Here is a 25,900-nt window from a genome sequence, read left to right as displayed (position 1 = left end):
AAGATGACTGCTATAAGAGAAAAATGGCAAAGGCCTTCTCCATCCTGGGTTGCTCAGTGAGAAGCCACCCGTGAGATCCTGGGATAACAGCTGGGCCTAAAGCCCTGGCCCCTCCTACTATACACACACACTACTTCATTTCAATGGTTATAGGTAACATGAACACAAGACACTTCCCAACCATGAAAAAGCATTTGGATTTTATATGATAGTTTAAATATTTTTGAAAATGTTGATAAACACAAGCTGTACTTGGAGTCTGATGACAGACATGCTTTTAACATAAGATCTTCATCCTAGAATGCGACTTTTTCTAAAAAATATTCAATCTTAGGCCTCTTGCTGCAGGCAGGTTCCATGGGAATACACAAAAAAGAGGCAGGGAAACAGTCCCCATGGGAGACTGTTGTTTCTCAAAAAACAGGCTGCCATTTCATTACATCCTGTGAAGTTCATAAAGTGCTTTTCCCTTTGCTCAGTCACCCAAAGTGAAGTCAAAGGGCTCAAAGTCTTTCCGGAAGCGACGAGCCAGGGTCTCCTCCTCTTCCTTGCTGATCTGACACTGCCTCCAGTCAGACTTGTCAGGAATATTAAGGATAGCTTCACTAGCCAGGACCTCCCTGCACAAAAAGCACAAAGAAGTCAAAACGGACAGTATCAGTCCAAAACCCACTCTTCCTTCCATTCCTCTCCAGCCAGAGAGCTCCACTCAGCATCACCCAAAGAAGGCATGCAAATTTCTCTGACTTTGCTCATACCATTTTCTCTGCCCTGAGAGCCATCTCTGCCATTCTATCTATCAAAGTCACGCCTGTTATAAGTGACCAGCTCAGGTCTTAGCTCTTCTAGCCCCTCAAATTCCATTTACTTCTCTGAACAACTTGGAACTACATTACTGGTACCTAAAGAAGCAACATGGCACAGTAGAAAGAGGGCAGCCCCTGATATCAGAAATATCAGGGACTGGATTCCATTCCTAGCTCTGCCACTTGCTGTCTGTGACTTGAACAGATTACTTCATCACTGTGCCTTGATTTCCTTGCCTATGAAATGCAAAATAAGGGTTTTCTGATGTATGGAGACAACATAATCAAAGCACCAAACTAGCTGTAATTACATCCTGCCTTAGACTCTAGTTTTGTCACCTCGGGCCATTAGTGTGCTGAGGTGAAAAGTCAGGCACCTAGTCTCATACCCCACTCTGACTTTCTGCCTTTCTTTCTAGTGCACTCAGGCCTACATAGGCACAGCAGCACAGGCTCAATGTCAACAAAACCACCACATACACAACCTATCTTCTAAATGCCACTGCTTTATACTTTTACTTATTCTGATATATTAGAAATAACTCCTTTGCAGCCAATTAAGCTGACTGTGCTCTTTTCCCCATGGGGCCCCTGTGTGCAATGACTGAAAACAGCAGCCTTCTTAGTAGTGTATGCAGCCTGTTGCCTCTATGGGTTGCCCTAAGGGACCCTGGAGACAGCCCTTTCCAGTGGACATTCATGACTGGCATGCTGTCCCCGATCTACGCTCCACACAGGTACGCACAGTGCCTTGGTAAAGCCCCAGGGCACAGTGGCCAGGGTCCACATTGGCCAAGTCATAATGTCCATCTGCAACTGCTCCTGCAGAACAAGGAACATGTGATTGAGGCCCTCCGCAGGGCGAAGTTCAAGTTCCCTGGCTGCCAGAAGATCCACGTCTCCAAGAAGTGGGGCTTTAACTAAGTTTAAATGAATCTGAAAACATGGTGGCAGAAAAGCGGCTCATCCCGGATGGCTGTGGCGTCAAATACGTCCCTAATCGTGGCCCCTGGACACATGGCGGGCCCTGCACTCGAGAGAGCCTTGGCGCCGTCTCCTCCTTACTCGTGCCCACCAATAAATCCTTTCTTGTCAAAAAAAAGAAAAGAACTCTATTTGTATATTTGTATGGTTCATTTTCCACTTTGAAGCTACAGTAAATAGAAAGGCTGAAAACAAATCACATGAGTCTTCTAAAAGTCAAAGGACCTAAGCTCAAGTTCTAGTTCTCTGGGCAGACCATCAGTCTACCTCTTCATCTGTAAAATGAAGACAGAACCACCCTTCTTGTGCAGCAGGAAAAAAAATATGTCTTTTCAAGTATTTCGTTAACTGTAAAATGCTATGTAACTGTAAGTTACTATTGTGAAAAATACTCAATGTTGAAAATACAACCAACTACCAAGAGCACAAAATCATTCAGAGACTCTCTCCTTTGTGAGCTTATGTGCCTGTGTCATCAGTGTTCACACCTGTGTCTGTTGTTGAATCAATAACACAAAGATAATGTCAGATGTTTGAAGCTCCTAACACATTTCTTCTCATTTATTATCTTTTTGAAAATGTAGACAACTACGTTTACTGGACTTATCCAATGGTGGCAATCTCTTGGAGGCTTTCCAAATTGGTCCAAAAAGGGTTCAAGGTTGACTCAAAGCTCAGTTCTAACTAGGGAAAAAACCACTGCAAATCACAGACACCAGCATCAGATAATCTGTTCCGCACATTTTCAACTCCCCTCCATACTCTCTCTTCTTGCCAGCAAATTCCTGCCTTCATTCTCTGCCTAATTTATACCACTCCCTGTACAGTTCTGCAGTCATGTTCTCCATGATATGAGGAGCAAAAATGAAGCCTCATCCAGACCTTTAGGACACTACAGAGTAATGAGTTAAGACCTCACATTTTGGGGTCCAGGGTCACTGTGTGACCATGGACAAGCTACCTAACCACTCTAGAGCGATGCTGTCCACTATAGAAGCCACTAGCCTGACATATTTAAATTTAATTCTAATTAAATTAAATTAAAAATTGAGTTCCTCAGTCACATTAGCCACATTTCAAGTGCTCAGTAGTCACTAGTAATGTGGCTGGTGATTACTGTATAGGACAGTGTACTTTTATAAAACATGTCCATCATCAGGGAAAGTTCTATTGGCACTCCTCCAGAGCCTCATTCTTCATACTGGTAAATTGGGATGACAGTATTTACCTTACAGAGTTCGGAAGATTAAATGAGGCAATGCATGGAAAGTTCTTGGCACAGTGTCTGGCACAGAGCACATGTTCAATTAATAGTAGCATTTTCCTCCCTTGGGCTAGAATGCCCACATGCCAAAGTTTACCCTCTAAATCTATCTCTCAGGCTCAACTTCAGCCCTTTCATGACGCCTTCCACCAAGTAGAAATGGGCTCTCCCTTCTCTGAATTTCTAAAGTACACTGTTCCTCAAAACTTTGTTACGGTACTTTTCACATTCTGCATTGCATTACTGTCATATATGTAAACATCTGACTTGCCCTAAGACTACTGGTTCCTTGGGGCAAGGACTGTTCCTTGTTTGGCTTTTTACTCAACTGGCCATGCAGCCCACTACTTCATTCAGAGTAGGTCTAGTGAAAATACATTTAAAATAAGAAAAATGTACAAACCTTCCAAACTGCAAAGGAAAATTCTTTTTAATTCTGTGGAAAAGTTTCTCTCCTGTGTCAAGTTCAACATAAAAATATGCTGCTCCTGGCTGTGCAATCTAAAGTAAACAGAGTCATATGAGGACATGCAATAGTGCTTTAAAAGTCAAAATCCCAGCCCATCTCTTAAAAGCTTTAATTTGGCAAAGAATTCAGCTTAGAAGCACAAGAAAAAGGATGTGAGCAGATATAAATCCCAAGCCACTCAGTGGAACTAGAGTTTAAAAAGCCAAACTGGCAGATATTACAAAGATCTTCCCAGTAGCACCTACCTTCCTAAGTTCCTGCCTTAGGAAATTTCTAATTTCTTGCTCTTCCCAGGAAAGCATTAAGGCCTTGATGTAATACCATCTTCGTCTCTAGTCTCATCAATACCCCATGCTCTAGTACCAAACTGTCACCTGCCTATTTAACATTTTTTAAACACCTTTGAGTATCTCAGGCTCAACATGTCAGAAGCCAGGTCTTTACTTCTCCTGGAATATGACCTTCCCCTCCTGTTTTACCTGCTTGATGTCGGAGTGCTCTGGGATTTCCAACAGCTCTATCTGTTGCTCCTGTGCCTGAGTAATGAAGGCATCTTTAATGTCATCAGTAGCGCAGCGGCTGAGTGGCACAGGAATGACCTGGGGCAGGGGGGAGGAGCAGGAGAAATTCTTCATGCAGGTCTCAGAGAGGTCATGCCTCCTGCACAGTCCCTGAGACGTAGCAAATCCATCACAGGGGTGGAGAAACACCCCTCAGCAGAGATTCTCCTCAGGCCAGACAGGTCTATGTCAGCCTGTCTGTAAGGACTTAAACTTATGAGCTTGCCTGCCACATGTGGGAGCCCATCTCTGATGTGGGAAAGGCTAGAAAGAGATCTCTTTGTCATTAAGCCTTTGCCAGCTCCTATATAATATATGTGGCAGAGTCAGGCCCATTTGAAAACTTAACAAATGTGCCAGAAAGAAAACCACCACAACGACAATCAAATTATCTGTAACAGTCTCTGAATTTCTGAGCTGCTAGCCCCAGGCAGGATCTGAGACTATTTCCTAACTCTGAGCTGCCACTCATGCTGAGCTTCACACAAAATACCCACTCTCTTCCAAACTCTATCAAGGCCCACACCTTTCTTGGAACCTTCCTCGACTACCCATTCCTTTTCTAACAAGGCACTTACTATCTGTGCTATTCACTTGTACTGCCATGCACTTTCCTGTGAATCCCTGTAAAATCTCTGGAGTTATCACCAGAAACTCTTTAACCTTTTAAATGAATATTATTTAAATATTAATATGAAAATTCATATTAAATATTTTAAATATTAAATCAACTATTTAAATACTTAACCTTATATTAGAATCAAATACTTAAATATTAATTAAAATTAAGTATTAAAATTAACATTATTTGTTGATGGGCACTTGGGTTGTATCCATGTCTTGGCTATTGTAAATAGTGCTGCTGTGAACACTGGCATGCATGTATCTTTTCGAATTAGAGTTTTCATCTTTTCTGGTTATATGTCCAGCAGAGGGAGTGCTGGATCATAGATAGCTCTATTTTTAGTTTTTTGAGGAACCTCCATACTGTTTTCCATAGCAGCTGCACCAATTTACACTACAACCCAAGTGCCCATCAACAGACGATTGGCTTAAGAAGATATGGTACAAATATACAATGGACTATTACTCAGCTATAAAAAAATAATGAAAAAAAAATAATAATAATGAACTATTGCCATTTACAACAACACAGATAGATGAACCTAGAGAATATCATACTTAGTGAAGTAAATCAGACAAAGAAAGACAAATATTATATGACATCACTGATATGTGGAATCTGAAAAAAAAAAAAATACAAATGACTCTATATACTAAACAGAAACAGACGCACAGACATAGAAAACAAACTTATGGTTACCAAAGGGGAAAGGGAAGGGAGGAAGGATAAATTAGGAGTATGAAATTAACAGATACAAACTACTATACATAAAATAGATAACCAACAAGGATTTACTGTATAGCATAGGGAATTATATTCAATATCTTGTAGTACCCTATAATGGAAAATAATCTTAAAAAATATATATATACATATATATATGTAAAACTGAATCACTTTGCCATATGCCTGAAACTAATACAATATTGTAAATCAACTATACTTCAAAAAAATTAACATTATTTAAATATTTATCAATATCCAGGTCCCCATACAGCCCTTCCAAGTTCTTGGGCAGAGACCACCTACCTGTAGCTGGAGGTGATGGCTCTTATAATTTCTCTCAAATAGAACACAGCGTTTGCCTTGACTCTTAAAGAAGCGCCTCAATGTAGCCTTATACTGCTCCACCTCTTCCACCACCTCTGCTGAAAGCTCCACCACTGACTGGTAGTGTCCAATGGGCAGGATGAGGACATGGTCATCAGATAAGCCTCCTTTGGCCAGGGCAAGGTAGCACTGAAGAGGAAGCACACAGAAGTGAGACGTCAATACCCCATGTGTGATTCTTCAAGGAGAAAAGCCTCTGCAGAGCGTGAGCCCAAGGGTGTGGGAAAAGTGCTCAAGAGGCTCTCAGTAGAAATTCTCCTCTTAAAAAAAATCTAATTTTAGAGGTTATAACAACAATGTTGTCAAGCACCTGCTGAAGAATGAGATTAGATGCAACAAATTTCTTTTTTTCTGGCTGCACGGCTTGTGGGATCTTAGTTCCCTGACGAGGGGTTGAACCCGCACCCTCTCCAGTGAAAGTGTGGAGTCCTAACCACTGGACTGCCAGGGAGTTCCCAGATGCAACAAATTTCTATGCAACTATCAAATGAACTGGGAGCCAATGAGCAGCATGCACGCCGGCTTTTGGCTACAAACACACCAGAGCTGAAGGAGACTGGAACAAACGGTTGGTTTTTCCTCCCAGGCTCCGAACTTGAAAACAATTTTTCAGTTATTATCACCCCCAGCCACAGAAAGATACCACTTCTGACTTCAAATGGACCACTTTCCCTACAGTGACACCCAATCTCACCCCTAAATACACCTCTTAGGCTCACGAAAAAGGCTAAGATGACGTGATTAGCATCCAGTGTCCCTACAGCCTTAAGCTGCTGCCTAACCTCTACAAAATGAAAGCAAACATAACCTAATAGGGAAGGAAGAAGAAGAAACCTCAAACTCAGGTACATCCAAAAAAACTGTAGTTCCCAACAATGGCTGCCGGCAGCTAAACAGCAACTAAAAATATTTCTGTCAAAACCCAAACACGCAATACTGCTCTACCACTCACACATTCTTTGAAGGGAAGACACTGAGTGAGTAGAGATAGGGCCAGTGAATATCAACGCAGACAAATGAAGGTACTGGAGCTTTAGAAAAACAATCCAAAGTATACTTTTAGTGTGGTGGGTTCAAAGTTAAGGCTGAAGGAAGGAGTCATTTATTTTTCATCTACACTGAGAAAGCCCAACAGAATGACAGGATAAGTATCAGAAACAAACTAAAGCATGATCACCCTTGATCTCCTTGGCACAGAGGACTGAACACATCTCTAGAGTTAATATCCCAGATGACTAAAGTTCATCAAAACCTCATATGTGCTAAAACATTAAAAAAAAATTTTAAATAACCAGTAAATCAGTACCCCAAAATTTTTAAATTTAAAAATTTTAAATTTTTTAATTGTGTTTGTTTTAAAAGGTTACTCTAGAAGCCTGAGTCTTCTAGCCTTTCCTTTATGTCAGTGGGTCACCGCCATAAACAGCAGTTTTTATACTGTGATGTGCACTGAAGCTACTAAAGTTTCTAGTCTAGACTAAATAACACCCCCCAAGACAGTACCTTCTAGTTCTTGTGAATAGTTTCACACTTGGCCGATCTCTTCCCTTCTTTTCAAACTCTCAACTTGTAATCTGTTCTATACTTGAATTATCTCTAATTTTATCTCAAATGTATAAGTAGGACCTGAATGAATATTTCTCCCATAGAAAAATGCATGGGGGCTTCCCTGGTGGCGCAGTGGTTAAGAATCCGCCTGCCAATGCAGGGGACACGGGTTCGAGCCCTGGTCTGGGAAGATCCCACATGCCGCGGAACAGCTGGGCCCGTGAGCCACAATTACTGAGCCTGCGCGTCTGGAGCCTGTGCTCTGCAACAAGAGAGCCTGCGATAGTGAGAGGCCTGCGCACTGCGATGAAGAGTGGCCCTCACTTGCCACAACTGGAGAAAGCCCTCACACAGAAACGAAGACCCAACACAGCCGTAAATAAATAAATAAATAAATAAAATTAAAAAAAAAAAATGCATGGATTTTGCAATAGTTACTCTGGACTCTTAGCAGCCCGCACCTGCTTTTACCAATTTATAGCCATGGGCCATTAGCATACTTCTATGTATATCCCTTGAGGAAGGCATGGCAAAGACAGAGAAAAAGCCAGGGGAAAAAAGTAATGAAAGGAGATCAAGAGGAGTGGCTACAGAGGGGACTCCAAGCCCTGTGCCAGACACCCACGGTCACCAGAGGTTCCCAAGAGGTTTCTGACAACAAAGGACAGCGCAGGTAAGTGTAAACTTGATTACTAGGTAGGCTCTAGGCTAAAATCATCATGTGACCTCCTACTTGGGGTGCTGGGTTGGGCCACAATCAAAATCTGAGATACTTTTTGCCCCTCTAGCTTTAGGTCTAGATGAGAAGCAAACAGGTTTCCTGATTATCCCCTAGGCTCATACCCTAAGCCAGATACCCTAGGCAATAGAAAGGTACAATAAATGGAAAGGAAAGGCCATCTCTCCTGGAGGCCCAGAGCAGCACGGAGCTAAGTCACCCATTCCAAATCTCTTGTGCCCTGCATGGCATTCTGAACCTACTGAAGTTTCCTAAACAGAAGGCAGTCTGAAGCCTTCTCCCATACCATACCATATGGGAGAGAAGGATAGCATACACTAATCCAAGGAGGAAACCAAGATCCAAGAGTTAATCCAAAAAGGGTATTCCTATAAAAAGAAGAGTTTTTCAAGTTTGCTTCTCTTCCCACTGAAGAGTTCATCCACAGGCTCTATGGCCCAGCTGTGTCACAGGCCTTGACCCCATTCATGCTTCCCCTAGAGACAGGAGTGTGCCAATAAGCAAGACATAAAAATTAAATGTAAATGACTGGGACTCTTCAGTCAAACAATAATGGCAGGAGGGGGATGTGACTAGAGTGTAAGATGACACAGATTCTAGTCAGTCTACAGGAGGCCACAGAAAAGGGCCCTCACTGTCAGGATAAGCTGAGGAAAAGGTCATCCCCAGGAAACAAAATTAGAATAAATCAATGAAAAATGGATGAAAGTATCTGTCCGCAGAAGCATCACACACTAAGAAATGATTTGTAAATATTTTCCTCCGGAGCCTTGGGAAATAGCCAATTCTAGTCATGGGTGACTAGGGTGCAAATGTAACCCTGAAAATTAAGCTTCTTTCATTCTAAACAAATGAAGAAGAAGGATAATGGTCTATATGAATCCCAGAGGAATGAGGGTCAAAAACTAATATTATTTAATACCTAATCAAGCCCTGCCCAAGGAAAAGTATCTGGGGAAATCTGAAATAGGATGACTTTACTGTGAGACACACATAGTTCATCAGAACTTTCCATAGCCTGAATAAAATCCTTCTCAAAATCATCCAGTTCTCATAGTCTGATTCAGTGCTTACCAAGCAATCTTGTAATTATTATCTTGGGTTCCCAGATACCCATACCAGGAATGTGGATGTGGGTATTCCCGTCATTAGGAAGCTATATCCTCTACTACTAGGCAAAACTGAGAATTTATCTCTTTATAGTCTTTTATATAATCAGTGTAAATCAGTTCCCAACATTGCATAGTTATCACAAAAATTAATAAACTCAAGTTTTTAAATCTGAAGATATAAAAAAGAATATCAACATTTTTAGCCAAATATGAGTGTATAAGCAACAGAAGACTCTCTTTTTGGGACAAAGAATATCCTTGTGTTTGTCTTCCCTGATGGCACAGTGGTTAAGAATCCGCCTGCCAATGCAAGGGACACGGGTTCAAGCCCTGGTCCGGGAAGATCCCACGTGCCATGGAACAATTAAGCCCATGTACCACAACTACTGAGCCCGCGCGCCTACAGTCTGTGCTCTGCAACAAAAGAAGCCACCGCAATGAGAAGCCCATGTACGGCAACGAAGAGTAGCCCCCACTTGCCTCAACTAGAGAAAGCCCGCGCGCAGCAACGAAGACCCAACACAGCCAAAAATAAATTAATTAATTAACTAAAAAAAAAGAAAAGAAAATCCTTGTTTTAAATAGTAATTCAAAAAAGCAACTCATCACCCCCAAGTAGTATGAAATAAAAACATATAAAGTTCAAGAATTACATAAAAACATCACCCTAGGAGAGCCATACCTATTTGTCAGAGAGGAGGGAGAGAAGGAGCAATCTTGTGAAACTGGCTCTACTAAACCACAGGAGAATTGCTATAGTTACTCTAGTCAAAAAGACGGAAAATAACAAATGTTGGCAAGGAAGTGGAAAAACAGGAACCCTCATACATTGCTGGTGGGAAAACAAGATGGTGTAGCCATTTTGAAAAATAGTTTGGCAGTATCTTAAAAAGTTAAACATAAAATTACAAGCAATTCCACTCCTTAGGTGTCTATCCAAGAGAAATGAAAACATATGTTCACACAAAGACATGTATGCAAATGTTCATTAATAGCCATAAAGTGGAAACAACTCAAATGTCCACCAACTGACGAATAAATAGACAAAATGTAGTCTATCTGTACAATGGAATACTATTTGACCAGAAGGAACAGAAAACCGACACATGCTACAACATGAATGAGCATCAAGAACATTATGCTAAGTAAAAGAAGCCAGACACAAAGACACTGTACGATTCCATTTATATGAAATGCCCAGACAGAAATGAAGACAAAAAGGACTAGTGGTTGCCTGGGGCTGTGGGTGGGTATGGAGACTAACTGTAAATGGGCAGGAGGAATCTTATTGGAGTGATGAACATGTTCTAAAACTGTATTATGTGATGGCTGTACAATCAGTGAGTTAACTAAAAATCACTGAATTGCACACTTAAAGTAGGTAAATTTTATGATATGTGAATTATGACTCAATAAAGTTAACAGAAAACAAACAGGTGTCTCCTCTGTAAAAGGTTCATGGAAGTAACTCACATGTGTGCCAATGTTGACCACCAAATGCTTTTCCACTTCAGGGCTGGCAAGGCAAAACCAGCAGGGTCCTGGAGGCTGAGCTTCATGTGGAAGAAAGACAAATGTTACCATGGTCCAAGCACTCCAGCACATAACCACCCTACAGAATTCAGCCTTGTCTGATCTCTGTATCCTGCAAACACTGATATGTACACAGTACTGCCACAACGGACTGGGTCTGCTGTGCTCCCACTATGACCCCTGCCCCCATCACCATTATCAATGAAACTAAACCTCTATTAAAAGTTCTGAATTTGTAACCAATCCACAGGTAGGTGATCCATGTGATAACCATATATTGACTAAAGTAACATGTAACTGGCAACTAACTGCAATGAGAGAACACTCAACTGGGTGTCTGGAGCCCCAATTCTAGTTCTAGTCATGCCACCAGCTATCCACATGACCCTGGGAGTACGTGTACCCTCCCAAAGTCAGCTTCTTCATCTATGAAACAAGGGAGTGGAGAAAGAGGATCTCAATGTAATAGCTGTAAGTCTTTTCTACCAGTTTGATTATTCCATTATTTTATAAACCCATACTGGTTTTGTAGGCTCTTAACCTTACGTTTACAGACATGACGGAAAGGAGCTTCTTCCATAGTTCTGACAGGAATAGCCTCAGACAGCCTCAAAGTCAGGCCACCTTTGCATTCTTTTATTTTTCTTATTGGTCCTAATGACTCAATATACAATCTTCTTCTGCCAGAAGAGGCTCTCTTAGCAATGCTGCTTCCCAAACAAGACCCAAAATAACAGTTATTGCTCACATAAGAGACCTCTGGAACCAAGGTACTTACGAAGTTTGCGAGGCTGCTTTGGGTGAGGAGAAGACTTGTTATCTCTGCCTGTAGATGAACGCTTCCTTCCCTGCTTTTCATTTAAATCAAAGAAAAACTGACAGGCTGAATCTTCCTGGAACAGCCAAAGGTAGAAGAGTAAATGTTATTAAACTAACCTTTAGACAAGTAGCCAACCATCCACATACAAGGGAACGTTCCTGCCATGTCATGTCTTTCCTCCTTGCCCTTTCTGCCTATCCTAGAGAAGAAAAATATTTTCCCAATCCTGATGCCTGGACTCTCAGTCATACCTCTCAACACTTATCCAAGCTACCACCAAATTTATTCCTTTGGAAAAGTGAATTAAAATGCAAGTTATACAGCAATTCTTGCCTAAAACAGAATAGCATGAACCCACCCACATTCCTTTCCCTTTCTCAGTAGGGACATGGTGCAGTCTTACAATTTCACAGATAAAACAATTCTGAGTTTTAATTAAAAAGATAAGAAAAAAAAGTCTGAGAAAGCAGACCATGTATACTAGTAAGGAAACTTGACATTCCTTGCTTTAGTGAAGGGAAAACGAATTTCAGAAAAGTCTGCTATTAAGAAATTTCTTCAGAGTAAATCTTATTCACCTATACCACTCATTATAAAATCACAAATTACATTGCTACCAAGCAGTTGGATCCTTGCCTGAAAAGTTAAGAACAGAGAATTAACTTTAGACAAGGAAAGACTTTACATGTGTAACCCCAACATATGAACCAAGTTTAGACAATGAAAGACTAAAAATATGAAACTGTTAACCCCAAACTATAATTAAAAAAACAAACAAAAACAAAACAAAACAAAAAAACACATTGAGCTTACTGGAAATCTACTAAGGCTTTCTAATCACCAGCATGATTTCCCAAAGGAAAAAAAAAAGATTTAGATTCGAGGGATTAAACTTGCCTTGTGAATTAAACTATAACCAAGAAAAGGACACCTGTAATGGGCAATCCTGCCCAGAAAATGCCACCTCTCAGTCAGAACATACCTCAGGGGCAGGAATTTGCTTTCCTATGGATGCTTCCTTCACAGACTTTCTGTACGGGTTTTCAGTGACATCTGGAGGCTGTTTTACCAGTTCTGCTACATCCATTAGTTTCATAGGAACAATACTGAATGCATAAAGATACTTTGGGAGAAGAACAACATAATATTAAGGGAAATACTATTTATGCAAATGTAATCAACCTATTTTACCATAAAATTTCACATAAAGCTTCAGAAACTGAGTAAGATCAAAGAGCAGCAACCAGCCCATCTGCGGTTCAGAGCATCCATAGCAATGCCATTTCAGTGATCTCTGCAGGGGCAAACCACGGGCTGATGAAGTAACAAGCAACTCATCAAAGCCCAGCCCTTACACAAAACAACTATCACTGCAAGGCCCAGAGGGACTTGCTCCATAACCCTTGAAGACAAACTGCTTCTGTCTCTGAGTCCTTTATCTTTGTGCACTTTGTCAATAGTCACTGCACTGCCCTTCTTTTTTTCTAATGAAAACTAAATTGGACAACTTAGTGTTTCCCTCTGATTTTACACAATTTCTGCTGTATATGCTGATAGATTTTCTTAGGGATTAGTAGCAAAGAAATAAATATTCACATAAATATCTAAAACCATGGACTAATGGCACAGATACTGAAAACTTTACGTGAGATATGAATAGATGCTTAACCTCACTACCGATCAGGGAAATACAACTAATTAACAATGATACACAACTTTCTTCTATCAGAATGGCAAAAAATGTTAGTAAAAATTTGACACTACCCATTGAGAAAACAGACTCATACACTGCTGGTAGGGGTGTAAACTGGAACAAAATTTTGAAATGAATTTACTAATACTTGCCAAATTTTAAAATGTGCATATTCTTTGAGTGAAGTATGCATTGCTTAGGGTTAAGGCTAACATGTCCCTGAAAGTAAAGCAATAGACTAAAAATATTGTGAGTGATGTTCAGTCTTGAAAGGGCAGTTTAAAAAAAGGAAGAAAGGAAGGAAGGGAGGGAGGGAAGGAAGTTAAAAAAATTACAAATCTAAACTTGCTAAGAATCATTGGGCCTAAAAGTTTAAGATATTATGGAAAAAACAAAATAGGTATTTGCTTATCTTTTGCATGTACATTGTTTATGGCATATTATATATAGTAGGATAATCTTCAGATAATTTATATATTTTCCCACGTGACTGACTGTTCTGATCTTTAGCTATTGAAGTCCACAGTATCCTGCTTTTGGCCCTACAGAATCAGAAATGCTCTCAGGGAAGTGAGAAGAACAATACACTTTTCTGGTATACCCTCTTTCATTCACCTGCACTGTTTTCCAGTATAAAGACAGATTCCAGGTATCATTAAGATTCCCAAAGCCAAGGAGGGCTTAGGTAAATCCTTGGGAAGATTTTATTATTTCTGCTAAATGAAGTTGCTAAAAGAAGCAAAGCAAGAGTACCATCTGAGGTCAAACTCATGAAAAATACCCATAGAGACGACCACATGGATGTGGGAAGAAAGACATCATTCATTTGAAATTTTGCCTTTGTTCCACTGGGCCTATTTTCCCAAACCCTTCTCTAAAATCTCCTACAAAGGACCCAAGGAAACCTAACCTTTCATTACCATATTATTATAAAGCGTAAAGTAACTGAAGTACTGGGACATCGCAGTTGGGGAGAAGAGAAGATATGAATGCTAAACTGGGCAAGAGGAACATTTATCAGACAGACAATGAATATTAACCAAACACCAAATACTCAAAATTTACCTTTTTCTTTTCTGGATTTCCAACATTTGCCAGAGCTATGAACCTGGTGGCATGCCGTGCATTTTCCTGCAGAATGATGTGGTTTCTATAATATATTGGAAAGATAATAGGTTACCAACAAACTTTACCTTTTTTTTTTTTTTTTTTGGCTGCACCTCGAGGCTTGCAGGATCTTAGTTCCCTGACCATGGATTGAACCCAGCAGTGAAAGCGCCGACTCCTAACCACTGGACTGCCAGGGAATTCCCACCAACAAACTTTACTTTTGATCTGCAATTATGAAATATGTAGACTCCATGGGGCCATGAAACAAGCACAGGTCCTAAGTCTATCACTACATCACCACCAGTAACATCTCAGATGTTACCTGTCCATCTAGTAGAATAATCACCCCTACTTCCCAGAGCTGCTGTTAGGAAGAAAATGAGATCACGTATTTGAAAAGCACAAAAAACTCTAAATTTGGCTTTAAAAGAGTCGGAAAATTGGCAAAATGTTGATAATTGCTGAAGTAGGTTATGGGTTCAGGAGGGATCATTATACTATTCTCTCTTCTTTTGTGTAATAAAAAACTATAATAATGAAAAACAAAGAGAAATGAGTTTTAAGTGGAAAACAATGCTTCAAATGGTAATACATAGCATGATTTCATTCTCTTAGGAAAAATATAAAAATACATGAGTGTCTATGTTTCCTAGAAAAAAAATGCCAGTATTTTTATTATGATAGTTACGGGTTTTTGTTACAGCTCTGGTTAAAAAGTTGTACAGGGTTTTTTGTTGTTGTTTTTTTTAACAGCTTTATTAAGATCTAATTCAAATACCATACAATTCACCAGTTTTTAGCATATTCATATATACTAAGCCACTACCACTATCTAATTTTAGAACATTTTCATCATCTAAAAAAGGAAACCCTGTATCTATTAACAGTCACTCCCCATTTCCCTCCAACTAGCCCCTGGCAACCGCTAATCTACTTTTTATCTCTATGGATTTGCCTATTCTGGACACTACAGATAAATGGAATCATGTAGTATGTGGTATTTTGTGTCTGGCTTCTTTTATTTAGAATAATCTTTTCAAGGTTCACACATGTAGCTTATATCAGTACTCCATTCCTTTTTCTTACTGAATAACATTCCATCATATGGATATACCACTGTTTATTTACCCATTCATCAGGTGATGGATATTTAGGTCATTTCCTCATTTTGGCGATTATGAATAATGCTGTTATGATCATTTGTGTACAAGTTTTTTGTGAACCTATGTTTACATTTCACTTGGAATAGGAGTGGAATTGCTGGGTCATATGGTAGGGAAATGCCAAATATTTTTGCAAAGCAGCTGTACCATTTTACATTCCCACCAGCAATGTATGAGGGCTTCAATTGCTCCACATCCTCATCAGCACTTATTATTTGTCTTTTTGATTATAGCCATCCTAGTGGGGTGAGAAGTGGTATCTCATTGGTTTTGATTTGGATTACCCTAATGGCTAATGATGCGTGAGCATCTTTTCATGTGCCTATTGGCCACTGGTTTACGTTCTTCAGAGAAATGTGTATTTGGATCCTTAAAAGTTTTGAGTGGCTTATTCCTATAACCCTTCTGTTTTTAGTGCATGGTTTCAGAGAACAAGAGGTTTTTCTGGAATGCATATATGGAGATATAAAAGAAAAATCCGTAGTACCTATGGTTATATCTTAGGCTGTGGGATTATAGGGAAAGGGCAGGTTATAGTCTTCTTTTTGCTCACCTATATTTTTTTAACTTTCAACAACACATATATTGCTTTTGTATATTAAAAAAAAAGGTTTTTATAAATCATTTTAGGGATTACCCATGCCTTTAAAGTGAAGATCTTTCAGAGTTAACTTTACTTAGCTCTATTACTTATAAAACACTGGTTTTATTTTCTCTGTAATACATCCTTTAAAAACTCCATCTCCAAGCTATACTGAAAAAAGAGAGAGAGAGAAAAAATTGATACAAGTTCTTGATTCCTAAATTGAAATACTTCTTAGGTGATTATCCTGAGTTTAAGACTATACAAGGAGTAACCGTTTAACCTGATCAAAACAGGACTTACTGTATATCAAGCTATGATGATTAAACAGCATTGTTATGTCAGACCCTCAAACCTTTAAGGGGCTTTAAATGATACATTGGATGATACAGTATCATCCAATCCCTTGTATTTCAAATTAGGAAACCAAACTCAGAAAAGTGGAATGATTTGAGAGTCACTCATTTCATGCCTGAGTAACTAAAAGAAACCAAGATATTATATGGCTGAAATGAACATGAGAAGTTTACACAGAAAATCCAGGCAAATTCTTCAAAAAACCAAAAAGAATGAAATGCTACTCACCGATATGGAAGCCTCTCATAATAAGTCTTTTCCAATGCAGCAAAATGATATCTTGGTTTCAAGCCTGTGGCAAGACTGGAGATCAAAGCAGAGCCACATTTTTTGGTATCCACTTCTCCCTAGTAAATAGAAACTTAGTCATCATAACAGACCTAAGAGTTATCATGAAATGCAGAGATATAACAAGACACTTTGAAATGTCTTTGGAATATTTATGTGGCTACAATATGGGCAGTAGAATTTGCATCATGAATTCCATACTTATGGCAATCAGAGAAATCTCAACACATAAGGGGAACCGGGCTATTACAAATGCAGAAATAGGAACAGTTGTTGGAAGCCAGAGGTTAAGGGAGAAGGTAACTCCTCCATACTAAAACCCAAAACAAGGTTTATTACAATCCTTTTCTGGAAAGTAAGCACTCTCTCTCTGGAGCCCACAAGACTGTACGCCTATAATTTGCTTCATTGTGCTCCTGTAGTTCTGACAATGCAGACAGTCATAGTCATTGCAGAAGATCAAAATTAAAAGCTAGCTTTCAGGGCCCCCAGGATCCATAGAATATTTGCCATAGAACATTCATGGACTTCATCACATAAGCATACAATTCTTTATTTTGCTTCAGTCAAGGAAGGTGTGGCTTGTGGAAGGGCACAACCATGCCCTTGTCACAGTTTGTAATACAAAGTCTGTCAAAAGTTAGGCTTGTTCCCAGAGCTTCCATTAACAATAAATTATGTGCTCTCTCATCCATAACATTATTTATGAACTTCATTCTAAGAGAAGGTATTAACTGGAAATAAAGAAATTACCAGAGTTAATTTTCCACTAAGTAAAGCAAAACCTTCCTTTTGTCTTATGCTTGCCTCCTTCAGGTGTCTGCTGAAGGGCAGGGAACTGACCTTGAGGTTAGTTGCAGTACCTTAGGGACTAGTGAGATATACTGTTTTCTCCCCTATAAATACCTTGTATGATTACTTATAAACTTTCATCAAAATCTACTTTAATCAAAAATTGTAAACTTTTTTAGCACCGCTCTTCATTCTTCCTTATAGAGTATCACGTGTCTTTCTCCCATCATCACTTTAGTAGTCTTTCTCTGGATCTTCCCTAGTTCTGCTGTATCTTCTCTATGCTGCAACCAGCACTGCCTCTTGTATACTAGTGGAAGAATAACCATAGGTTTGTGGAAGGGGAAGAAAGTGTTGTCCCTTCTCCCTTCAAAATCCTGACAATGCCTGGTATTTTGTTGGCCTTTTTAGTCATGGACACATTATGTTAAAGTTGGCAGAGTGGCCTACAAGGCCCTTTTCTGGATCATCTCTGATAACTCTACATCTAGGAATTGATATTTGTCCCTAAATGCATTCTTACATTTTCCTTCACTGAAGCTCAGCTGATGCTTTCTGCTCTCACATACAACCTTTCAAGGTCTTCCTTAGGCTGATTTCCACCAAGGTAGCTCCCCATGATAGCTGTCACTCACCAACCTGGTGTACATCCTCTTCCTACAAAAATATTTAGATCGAACGCCATGGCACGCTCCAATACATTCCAACATTAAAGCTTTCCCATTAGAAAAGTACTAAGTTTTCAATATATTGTTTCCCAACTTTAGATCACTATCCTCAATCCCATGATGATTCCACCTTTTAAAATATGTTGATAGCCAAAAAGATATAATCTGAATGGAAAGGGGGAAATAAAACTGCAGAGCTGCCACTAGCTATAAATCTTTTCACTGAAAATTAGTGACCCCTCAAAACTTAAGAAGAAGCTTGAGAAAGGGTACTTGAAGCAGAGAATATAATTTTTTTAAAAAATTCATTTATAAGTAAGACTTCAGCATTCTCTCTTCAGTGAATCGTGCTTTCATTAAGATCAACTTTTGCTTTGGTCAGCCAATAAGGCTTTAAGTATCCCGAAAAATTCACAAAAGATTTCTACTGAAAGGAACTAAGAGCTGAAATAGTCACATAAAGAACAAAAAAGATCAAATTAAGCCACTGCAATTTGCTTTTAGAAATTCCAACTGAACAAACACTACTCACAGAAGAATTCCCAAAGTTCCCCACATACTTGGGCCACGGGGATGTGAGCAAGATATCAACACCCTTAAACTGGGATGTTGACCACAGCATTGTTCTCAGGGAAAACACATCCTTGGGACTAAAACTGTAACCTGGGACAGGTTCATTTAAGGACTCTGTCCCACTGAGGTACACAATCTGCAGCCCCGAGCTTCCAGTGAAGACACCTTTACGACCTGGGTTCAAAGAAAAATGGACAAGTTTTAGTCAAACTGCTGAATGAAATGTCACTCTGGTGATGAATCTCTTTCCCCATGCCCCACTTCCAGCTCCTAGGTCTCAATGTTGGATGGCTACAACAGTATTCCTGTTCAGTAAGTAAGAGCAGTCCTTATGTGAAGGCTGCTGGAGCCCACAGTCTGATTGCCCCAGGTGCCTTGCAAATGAAAATCTTGGGAAGCACTGATTAAGAAAAAGGCTTTCTGCCTTCCAGAGACTCCAAAGGGACTAAAAGAAATCTAGACACCTGGATACAGGGAGAGGCACTGAGAAGAAAAAAAAATAATTGCAGCTGTGAGTAAGCTATAGTCTAGAATAAATGTACTCTTCATGAAGGCAGAAGCTTCCAAATGAAGGAAAACATTTGGAAAAAGCAATTACTTGTGAAAAAGTAAGAGACTCTGCCATCTTCTAAATTTATTCATAGCTTGTGCCCTTGATTCCGTTTCCTTCTTGCTGCCTCCAGAACCTTGTTCCATCAATTTTCACTTCCCTTTCATCTACTGAGTCTCTTCTTCTCAAATGGCTCTTTCCACATGCTAACTCATAAAGGAACACACATACTAACTAATAAAGGAACACACATACTGACGAACAAAGAATAATAAAGTAAAAGAGGAACACACATACTAATAAAAAAACTATAAAAAGAGCATTTATAGCAAAGGAAATGTAGAAGCTTTCTAAAGAAATGAGAGACCAAGAGAGAGGAAATGTGAAGACCATTTGAGCCATTTTAGAAAAAAATGAGTTGAATGATCCAAGAAGCAGTAGTGGTGGGGGGAGGGGAGCAGGTGGAGAAGAAAAGCAAAATTTGACAGTGCTTTTTACAACAGCCAGACACTGAAAGAACCACTAAGAGTTTCAGGGGGCTGTGGAGGAACAATTTTAACCTGGAATTGAAGAGTGGACCTGGAATCAGAAAAAGGACAAAAGCAGTGAAAAACCCAAGAATCAACACTAAAAACTTGAGTTTTTTGAAACCTAGAGCTATAGCAAATTAGAAGTCCAATTAACAAATAAGCTGTATACATCTAGCAATGTTATATGGTGAGACCACATACATAGAATTTTTTTTTTTTAACACAATTTATACCTGAAGTACTCCAAACACTGTAGTCAAATAGTTTACTCCTCTAGTTGGCTGAAAGAGTATATATTGGGTTGTGAAAGTACAAGGAGATTGGGGAGAGGTGGGAGACAACAGAGGAAAAATGACATAGTCTTAAAGGTATAGACACTGACTTTAGGGAAAAAACCCTGATCCCCATTCTCTCAGGCAGTAATGGCAGATGAATCCAGCCACAAATTTCCTGGGAGGCTCATTCCTGGGACACATTATGTTCATTACAAACACAAAAGATATCAACTTACCCAGATAAGTAATGTTTTCAGCTAATTCACACCCATCAACTTCTTGGAAATATTTTACTGTTTCCTGGTTATTGGCACCCAGCACGTATGTCTGAATAGGAGCTAGTGAGAGAAACAGACATGACACCAGCTAGTTACCAGTTCTGCTTTGGAACCTGAGAACTGTTTCCCCATAGGAAAAACACTTGTAGCAAAAGTAAAGAGTCTGCAATCCTAGGGAATTCCCTGGCACGGGTTTGATCCCTGGTCCGGGAACTAAGATCCCACAAGCCACATGGCACGGCCAAAAAGATTCTGCAGTCCTATATATGGAACATGGTCACCACATAGGATATCCTACAACCAACCTTGTGGCTTGACTATTAAATGGTATCACTAGGCTGATGAAGTAACATCCTAGAGAGGATGGTCAATGTATAGTTAGGAAAACACAGACCCCAAAGAGCTTAATAAAAAACACTGGAACTGGGAAAAAGAAAAAAAAAAAAGAACACATATGGTTGCATTATTCAATTCCTTCCTACTGAGAAGAGAATTCTTTTTCTGGAACTAAGTCCAACCAAATTCAAAATGTGAACATTTAGATACATAGGCATTCTTACCAGGTCAATGCAGAACTCAAAGGCAAATTCTTAAATCACTAACTTTTGAAAAACAACTAGGCAAGAACCATGTAGCCTTGAAACTTTATTAGAAATCATATGTTAAAAATAAGTTCTGTACCTTTCTTGATGCCAGTTTTATATTCCTCCCATTCAGCATCTGGAGTGGAGCCAAAGAAATTTCCTACACACAACAGCAGCTAAAATGAGTTTTTTAAACAGATATATGAGATTTTTAAAAAATATCAAATAGTACATAATTAATTGATCATAACGTTATTGAGCTAATTATCCTATTTAATGATCTCAGTTTTTTCCTTAATCGATTTACAGAATTTCCTTAATCAATTTACAGAATTTCTAAACATAATTCTTTTACAACAATTGTAGTAGTTACTGATTCTATAAATTACTAAATTTTGGCTCCCTGTATGTCAAATACAAGCTGGGGAAGGAGACAAGAGGGTCAGGGAAAAATGGAGAAATCAACCTTGAAAAATCTCTCTGCAAAATACAAAACTATATTAGATACCCTGAGAGATACAGGGCATAAAGGACACATTTCCTGCTTGTTGTCTTTACTCAACCTTTATCCCAATGAACAAATTATCCCCATATCTAGAATACTCTTCTGTACTCTAAAAATTTACAGTCTAGCTGGCAACAACACATAACAATTACATAGGGCTCTTTAGTTTGTGAAGCATTTGCACATATGCCATCTGACTTCACTCATACCATATACCTATGAAATAGATCTGTGCTTCCCAAACCCAGGGTCAGAATCACTTAGGGAGGTTCTGCTAGTCTGTTTTCAGTTTTGCGTACAGTAATAAAGTAACAAAATTCAAATTCAAAAAGTATAGAAAGGTCTACAGTAAACACATCTCCTTTCCCACACCACTTTTCAGCTACTAAACTCCCATGCTCAGAAAAGGAATTCGGACTTCCCTGGTGGCACAGTGGTTAAGAATCTGCCTGCCAATGCAGGGGACATGGGTTCGAGCCCTGGTCCAGGAAGATCCCACATACCGCGGAGCAACTAAGCCCATGCGCCACAACTACTGAGCCTGCGCTCTAGAGCCCTCAAGCCACAACTACTGAGCCCACATGCCACAACTACTAAAGCCCGCGCACCTAGAGCCCATGCTCTGCAACAACAGAGGCCATGGCAATGAGAAGCCCGCGCACCGCAAAAAAGAGTAGCCCCCGCTCACCGCAACTAGAGAAAGCCTGTGTGCAGCAACGAAGACCCAGTGTAGCCAAAAATAAATAAATAAATTTGTATACATAAAAAAAAAAAGGAACTCAATCTAACAAAAAAGGAGAGTATGTGTTCGACTGAGAAATGTATAAAGGAGCCCAAACTTTATCTTACTATGTTTGATTACAACAGTCAAATTAAATGAAGTAAAAAGAAACATCTTACATCAAAGTTTCCACTTTTCTTCTGAATTGCTCGAACTCTATTGAATAAAACATCAAACTTTCCTTCAACATCTCCACACGCCAAGCTGCAAACAAGACATAAATGTTAAGGCAATGCAGGACACACAAATAGGCCTGCCAGGTTTGGTATATACTAGTCTTCCTGGATTAGGGAGATATGTGATCCAGTCTCTCTGAGGTTACCTGAGAGGTTCACTGCAGGTGAACTATTAATGACCACTGGGCAGCTCCACCTAAAGGTCTCACCAATAACTTCACCATATCTAAAATTTAGCTTATCATTTCCTCCAAAATTGAACCAGCTTATTCTCACTTGCCAAGTTTTGTGGCTGAGTCTACTGCCAACTTGGTTACCAAGACTCAAAAATCCCCCATCCAGTCATCGTCTCCTCAATTCCTTTTTACAAATACCTTTCACAATCATCCTGTCCTTTTTGTTTCCACTACCACTATCTTAGCACAGGGCTTCATTCATCCATTCAAAAAACACACTCAGGACATCTACAACATGCTTGCTAAGTGCAGTATGCCAAGTACTATGCTAAGGACACGTTAGGAGTATAAAGAAGAAGGAGACTCAGTTCAAGCCTCAAAGAGTACACAATCAGGGAAGGGGCGATATGCTGATAGTTATAAATTTATATGAAAAAGGGCAATAATAGGAGGTATGTGTAAAGTGTTATGGGGTAGGGAGATAGAAACTGGCAAGACCTGAGGTTTGTAAGCCAGACTAACCCTAAGTTGTGAGGTAACTTGTTCTATAATCTCGTTTCTGAGTTTTTATACTTTTGATTTACATGTTTTTTCCACTTCTCATATCATTTTCTTAATGTCTTTTAACTCATCTTGAAATATTATAGTTCTTGTTGTTTTGTCAGTATGTCTTTCTGGTGTGCTTTACTGTCCATACCACTGAACATTTTCAAGGTAGTGAAAATGTGGGTAGTGACACGATCATGTATGTTTTAGAAAGATCATTTTAGTAACAGAGTGAAAGATGGTCTGGAGGAACAAGTGACTATATAAGCAAAAATACCAGCAAAGAGGGCAATGTCAAATGAAGATGGGGAGGAGAGAAACAGACGAGAAATTTAGAATTCTGAAGACTTGAACACAAACTGGAGTGGAGAAGTAGGAATGGAGGATAATTACAGGGTCGAGCAACTGAGAGTCCTGTAGTTTATGCAAAGGCAGAATCGGAGAGAAATACAGTGAATCTGGTATTGGATACAACGCAGAGAATATACTTACATTTCCTCTAATACCCTCCCTTCTTCCTGTCCACCCTACATAAAGCCAGCAGTTTAATGTTCTTTCCTCAAAAACATTAAGACAACTCCACTGCCTGAGGAACCACAGCTTTCCACAAGTCCCTGATCTCTCTTCCCAATGCTTTCTCCAAGTTTCCATAACAGAAACCTTCCCTATTGTCGATCTGATCACTCTCTGTCTCTGCCATTCCCTTGGGGTAGTTATTTCTCCTAACAGTCCCACACTACCCATCTTGAGTCTAAAATTTTCCCATCCTTCAAGGCCTATCACATCTCTAAAGCCTTCCTGACCAGCTCAGAAAGTCCTCTTCTCAAAACTTCAGAAACCCATATAGCTTTTCAGAGCAATCTCTGTAATAAATTATTACCACTTTCACTTATCTTCTGAGCACCACCTCTTCTAGGAAGCCCTCCAGTCCCTATCAGTCACCAATTCCTGGTGCTCCCACAGGATCCTGCACTTCCTCTCTCATAGCAGTTGTCACATGGAATTATCTCTGTTTTGGGAAGAGCCATTGTCCAGTTTGTACATCATAAGACACCTCAAAGTTCATCATCTCCTCATCTGGGCGCTCTACCAGTGTTTCCTATCCCACTGAAGAAAGAAATCTAGGACCGGGACAATGCTGACACCTCCTCACTCATAACCAAACCACCTCCAAACCCTGTTGCTGTCCTCTCCTTAATAAACCTTGAATCCCCGCACTTCTCCTCTGCCTTTACGCTATCTAATCCTAGCTGTTTTCTACTTTGGCAATAATTTTTTCTTCACATTGCAACCAGAATCGCTTTCCAAAATGAAAATTTGATCATGCCAAGGCGTTCTTAAACATTCCAGTGATCCAGTGACTTTTTTAGGATAAAGACAAAACTATTAATCAAGGCTCAATCCTCACTACCTTGATTCCTCACATTAATCCAAATACCCTATACACCCTCCCAGAACCGTGAACCTTTTCCTCCTGACATTTATCAGGACCGTAATTCAACATTTATCTGGATTCTTTGATTAATATACGTTTCCCTAAACTGTAAGATCCATTAGGGCAGGAACTCCATCTGTGCAACGTCTAGCACAGTGCCCGGCGCACTGCAACTGTTCAATCAATATTGTTGAATGAATGCATAAATGCAAGTCCTCTCTTCATCATCCCCTCAAAAAGCGCGCCAGGGCAAAGGCCCTGTCTCTCTCTCCTGTCGACCACTGCCCAGAGCCCATCAATGGGCCCCATGACTACAATTTTTGCCTAGTAAATATACTGCGGGGAGAAACGAAGGGGAAATGATGTCAGAGACCAAGACGGCCTAATATGGAGGAGGCCTGACGCTAGGAGCTTCCTCCTCTCTCAGCGAGTGTCGCCAAGAGTCCCCCTCTTCAGAAGCGAAAACGGACAGGAAAAGAGGCCGGCAGTGCCCAGGCAAAGACGCGATCGAAGCTCACCAGCAGCCGCCGGGCTTCCGCCCCTGCCTTTCTGTCTTTAGAAAAACCCCTGCAGCGCGCGCGCGCGCGCGCACACACACACGCTTCAGGCTCAGGGTCACACACACACACGCTTCAGACTCAGGGTCACTCTCTCACACACACACGCGCGCGCGCGCGCGCGCTTCAGACTCAGGGTCACTCACAGGCGCAGCGGTTTCTGAGCCATCTGCCCTTATCGCCTGGATTGGGACGACCACCGAAAATAGGGACAGCGAACCTACGCTCTTCCGGAAAAGGCGGCCGCACTACGATAAGACGTCAGCGCTCCCAGCCAATGAAAGCTCAGTTATCTACGGAGAGCGCCGAGGGACAGATGCCTCTCTCAGGTGGTTTTGCCTCGAGCAGGAATCAAGAAACCGGGAGCGTGGAGAAGGGACAAAGGACGACAAACATTCCGATTGTAATTTTTTATTTGGGGGCAGTTGAAATTATTGAATTGCTAGAAAACTCCCTGCACGATGTTGGCCCCAACCTAATGAGGTAACTCTCGTGGGCAAGACAGACCAAATAAGTAAATTTAAAAAAAAATAAAAAGAGAGTACTTGGGAAATTTGTAATACACGATTTTATTTTATTTCACTTTTTTAGCCACACCAAGGGCACCTGGGATCTTAGTTCCCCTACCAGGTATGGAACCCGCGCCCCCTGCAAGTGGAAGCACGGAATCTTAATCACTGCACAACCAGGGAAGTCCCTCTAGTCTCTTT

General features: G+C 40.2%; 1 protein-coding gene and 2 non-coding genes across 3 annotated transcripts; 1 reads left to right on the top strand and 2 right to left on the bottom strand.

Annotated features, from left to right (window-relative positions):
• Positions 1-181: 181 nt before the first annotated feature.
• On the bottom strand, positions 182-25,425 carry CWF19L1 (CWF19 like cell cycle control factor 1). The gene is made up of 14 exons (XM_059900244.1): positions 25,337-25,425; positions 22,420-22,504; positions 21,112-21,190; positions 20,389-20,490; positions 18,757-18,971; positions 16,705-16,823; positions 14,329-14,413; positions 12,553-12,693; positions 11,529-11,643; positions 10,691-10,770; positions 5,738-5,947; positions 4,003-4,122; positions 3,458-3,555; positions 182-620 (listed from the first exon to the last, which is right to left on the bottom strand). The coding sequence occupies exons 1-14, from the start codon at positions 25,357-25,359 to the stop codon at positions 476-478; spliced, it is 1,617 nt and encodes a 538-aa protein (XP_059756227.1). The 5' UTR covers positions 25,360-25,425; the 3' UTR covers positions 182-475.
• On the top strand, positions 1,354-1,488 carry LOC132351364 (small nucleolar RNA SNORA70). Its single transcript, XR_009498300.1, has one exon. It is a non-coding gene; the product is annotated as a small nucleolar RNA SNORA70 (small nucleolar RNA).
• LOC132351378 (small nucleolar RNA SNORA12) lies at positions 4,315-4,462 on the bottom strand. The gene has a single exon (XR_009498312.1). It is a non-coding gene; the product is annotated as a small nucleolar RNA SNORA12 (small nucleolar RNA).
• Positions 25,426-25,900: the final 475 nt, after the last annotated feature.

The sequence above is a fragment of the Balaenoptera ricei genome, chromosome 16 (assembly GCF_028023285.1).
Source record: "Balaenoptera ricei isolate mBalRic1 chromosome 16, mBalRic1.hap2, whole genome shotgun sequence".
NCBI lineage: Eukaryota > Metazoa > Chordata > Mammalia > Artiodactyla > Balaenopteridae > Balaenoptera > Balaenoptera ricei.
This window is presented reverse-complemented; position numbering and strand designations above follow the sequence as displayed.

What these genes read in the sequence shown, in the direction of transcription:
- CWF19L1 (XM_059900244.1), bottom strand. Translation starts at nt 25,359, where the DNA reads ATGGCTCAGAAACCGCTGCGCCT. An exon ending in TAAAACTGGCATCAAGAAAG is followed by an intron (nt 20,491 to 21,111) that starts GTACAGAACTTA and finishes TTCTCTCACTAG; the next exon opens with CTCCTATTCAGACATACGTG. An exon ending in GAAATCCAGAAAAGAAAAAG is followed by an intron (nt 12,694 to 14,328) that starts GTAAATTTTGAG and finishes CTTCTCCCAAAG; the next exon opens with TATCTTTATGCATTCAGTAT.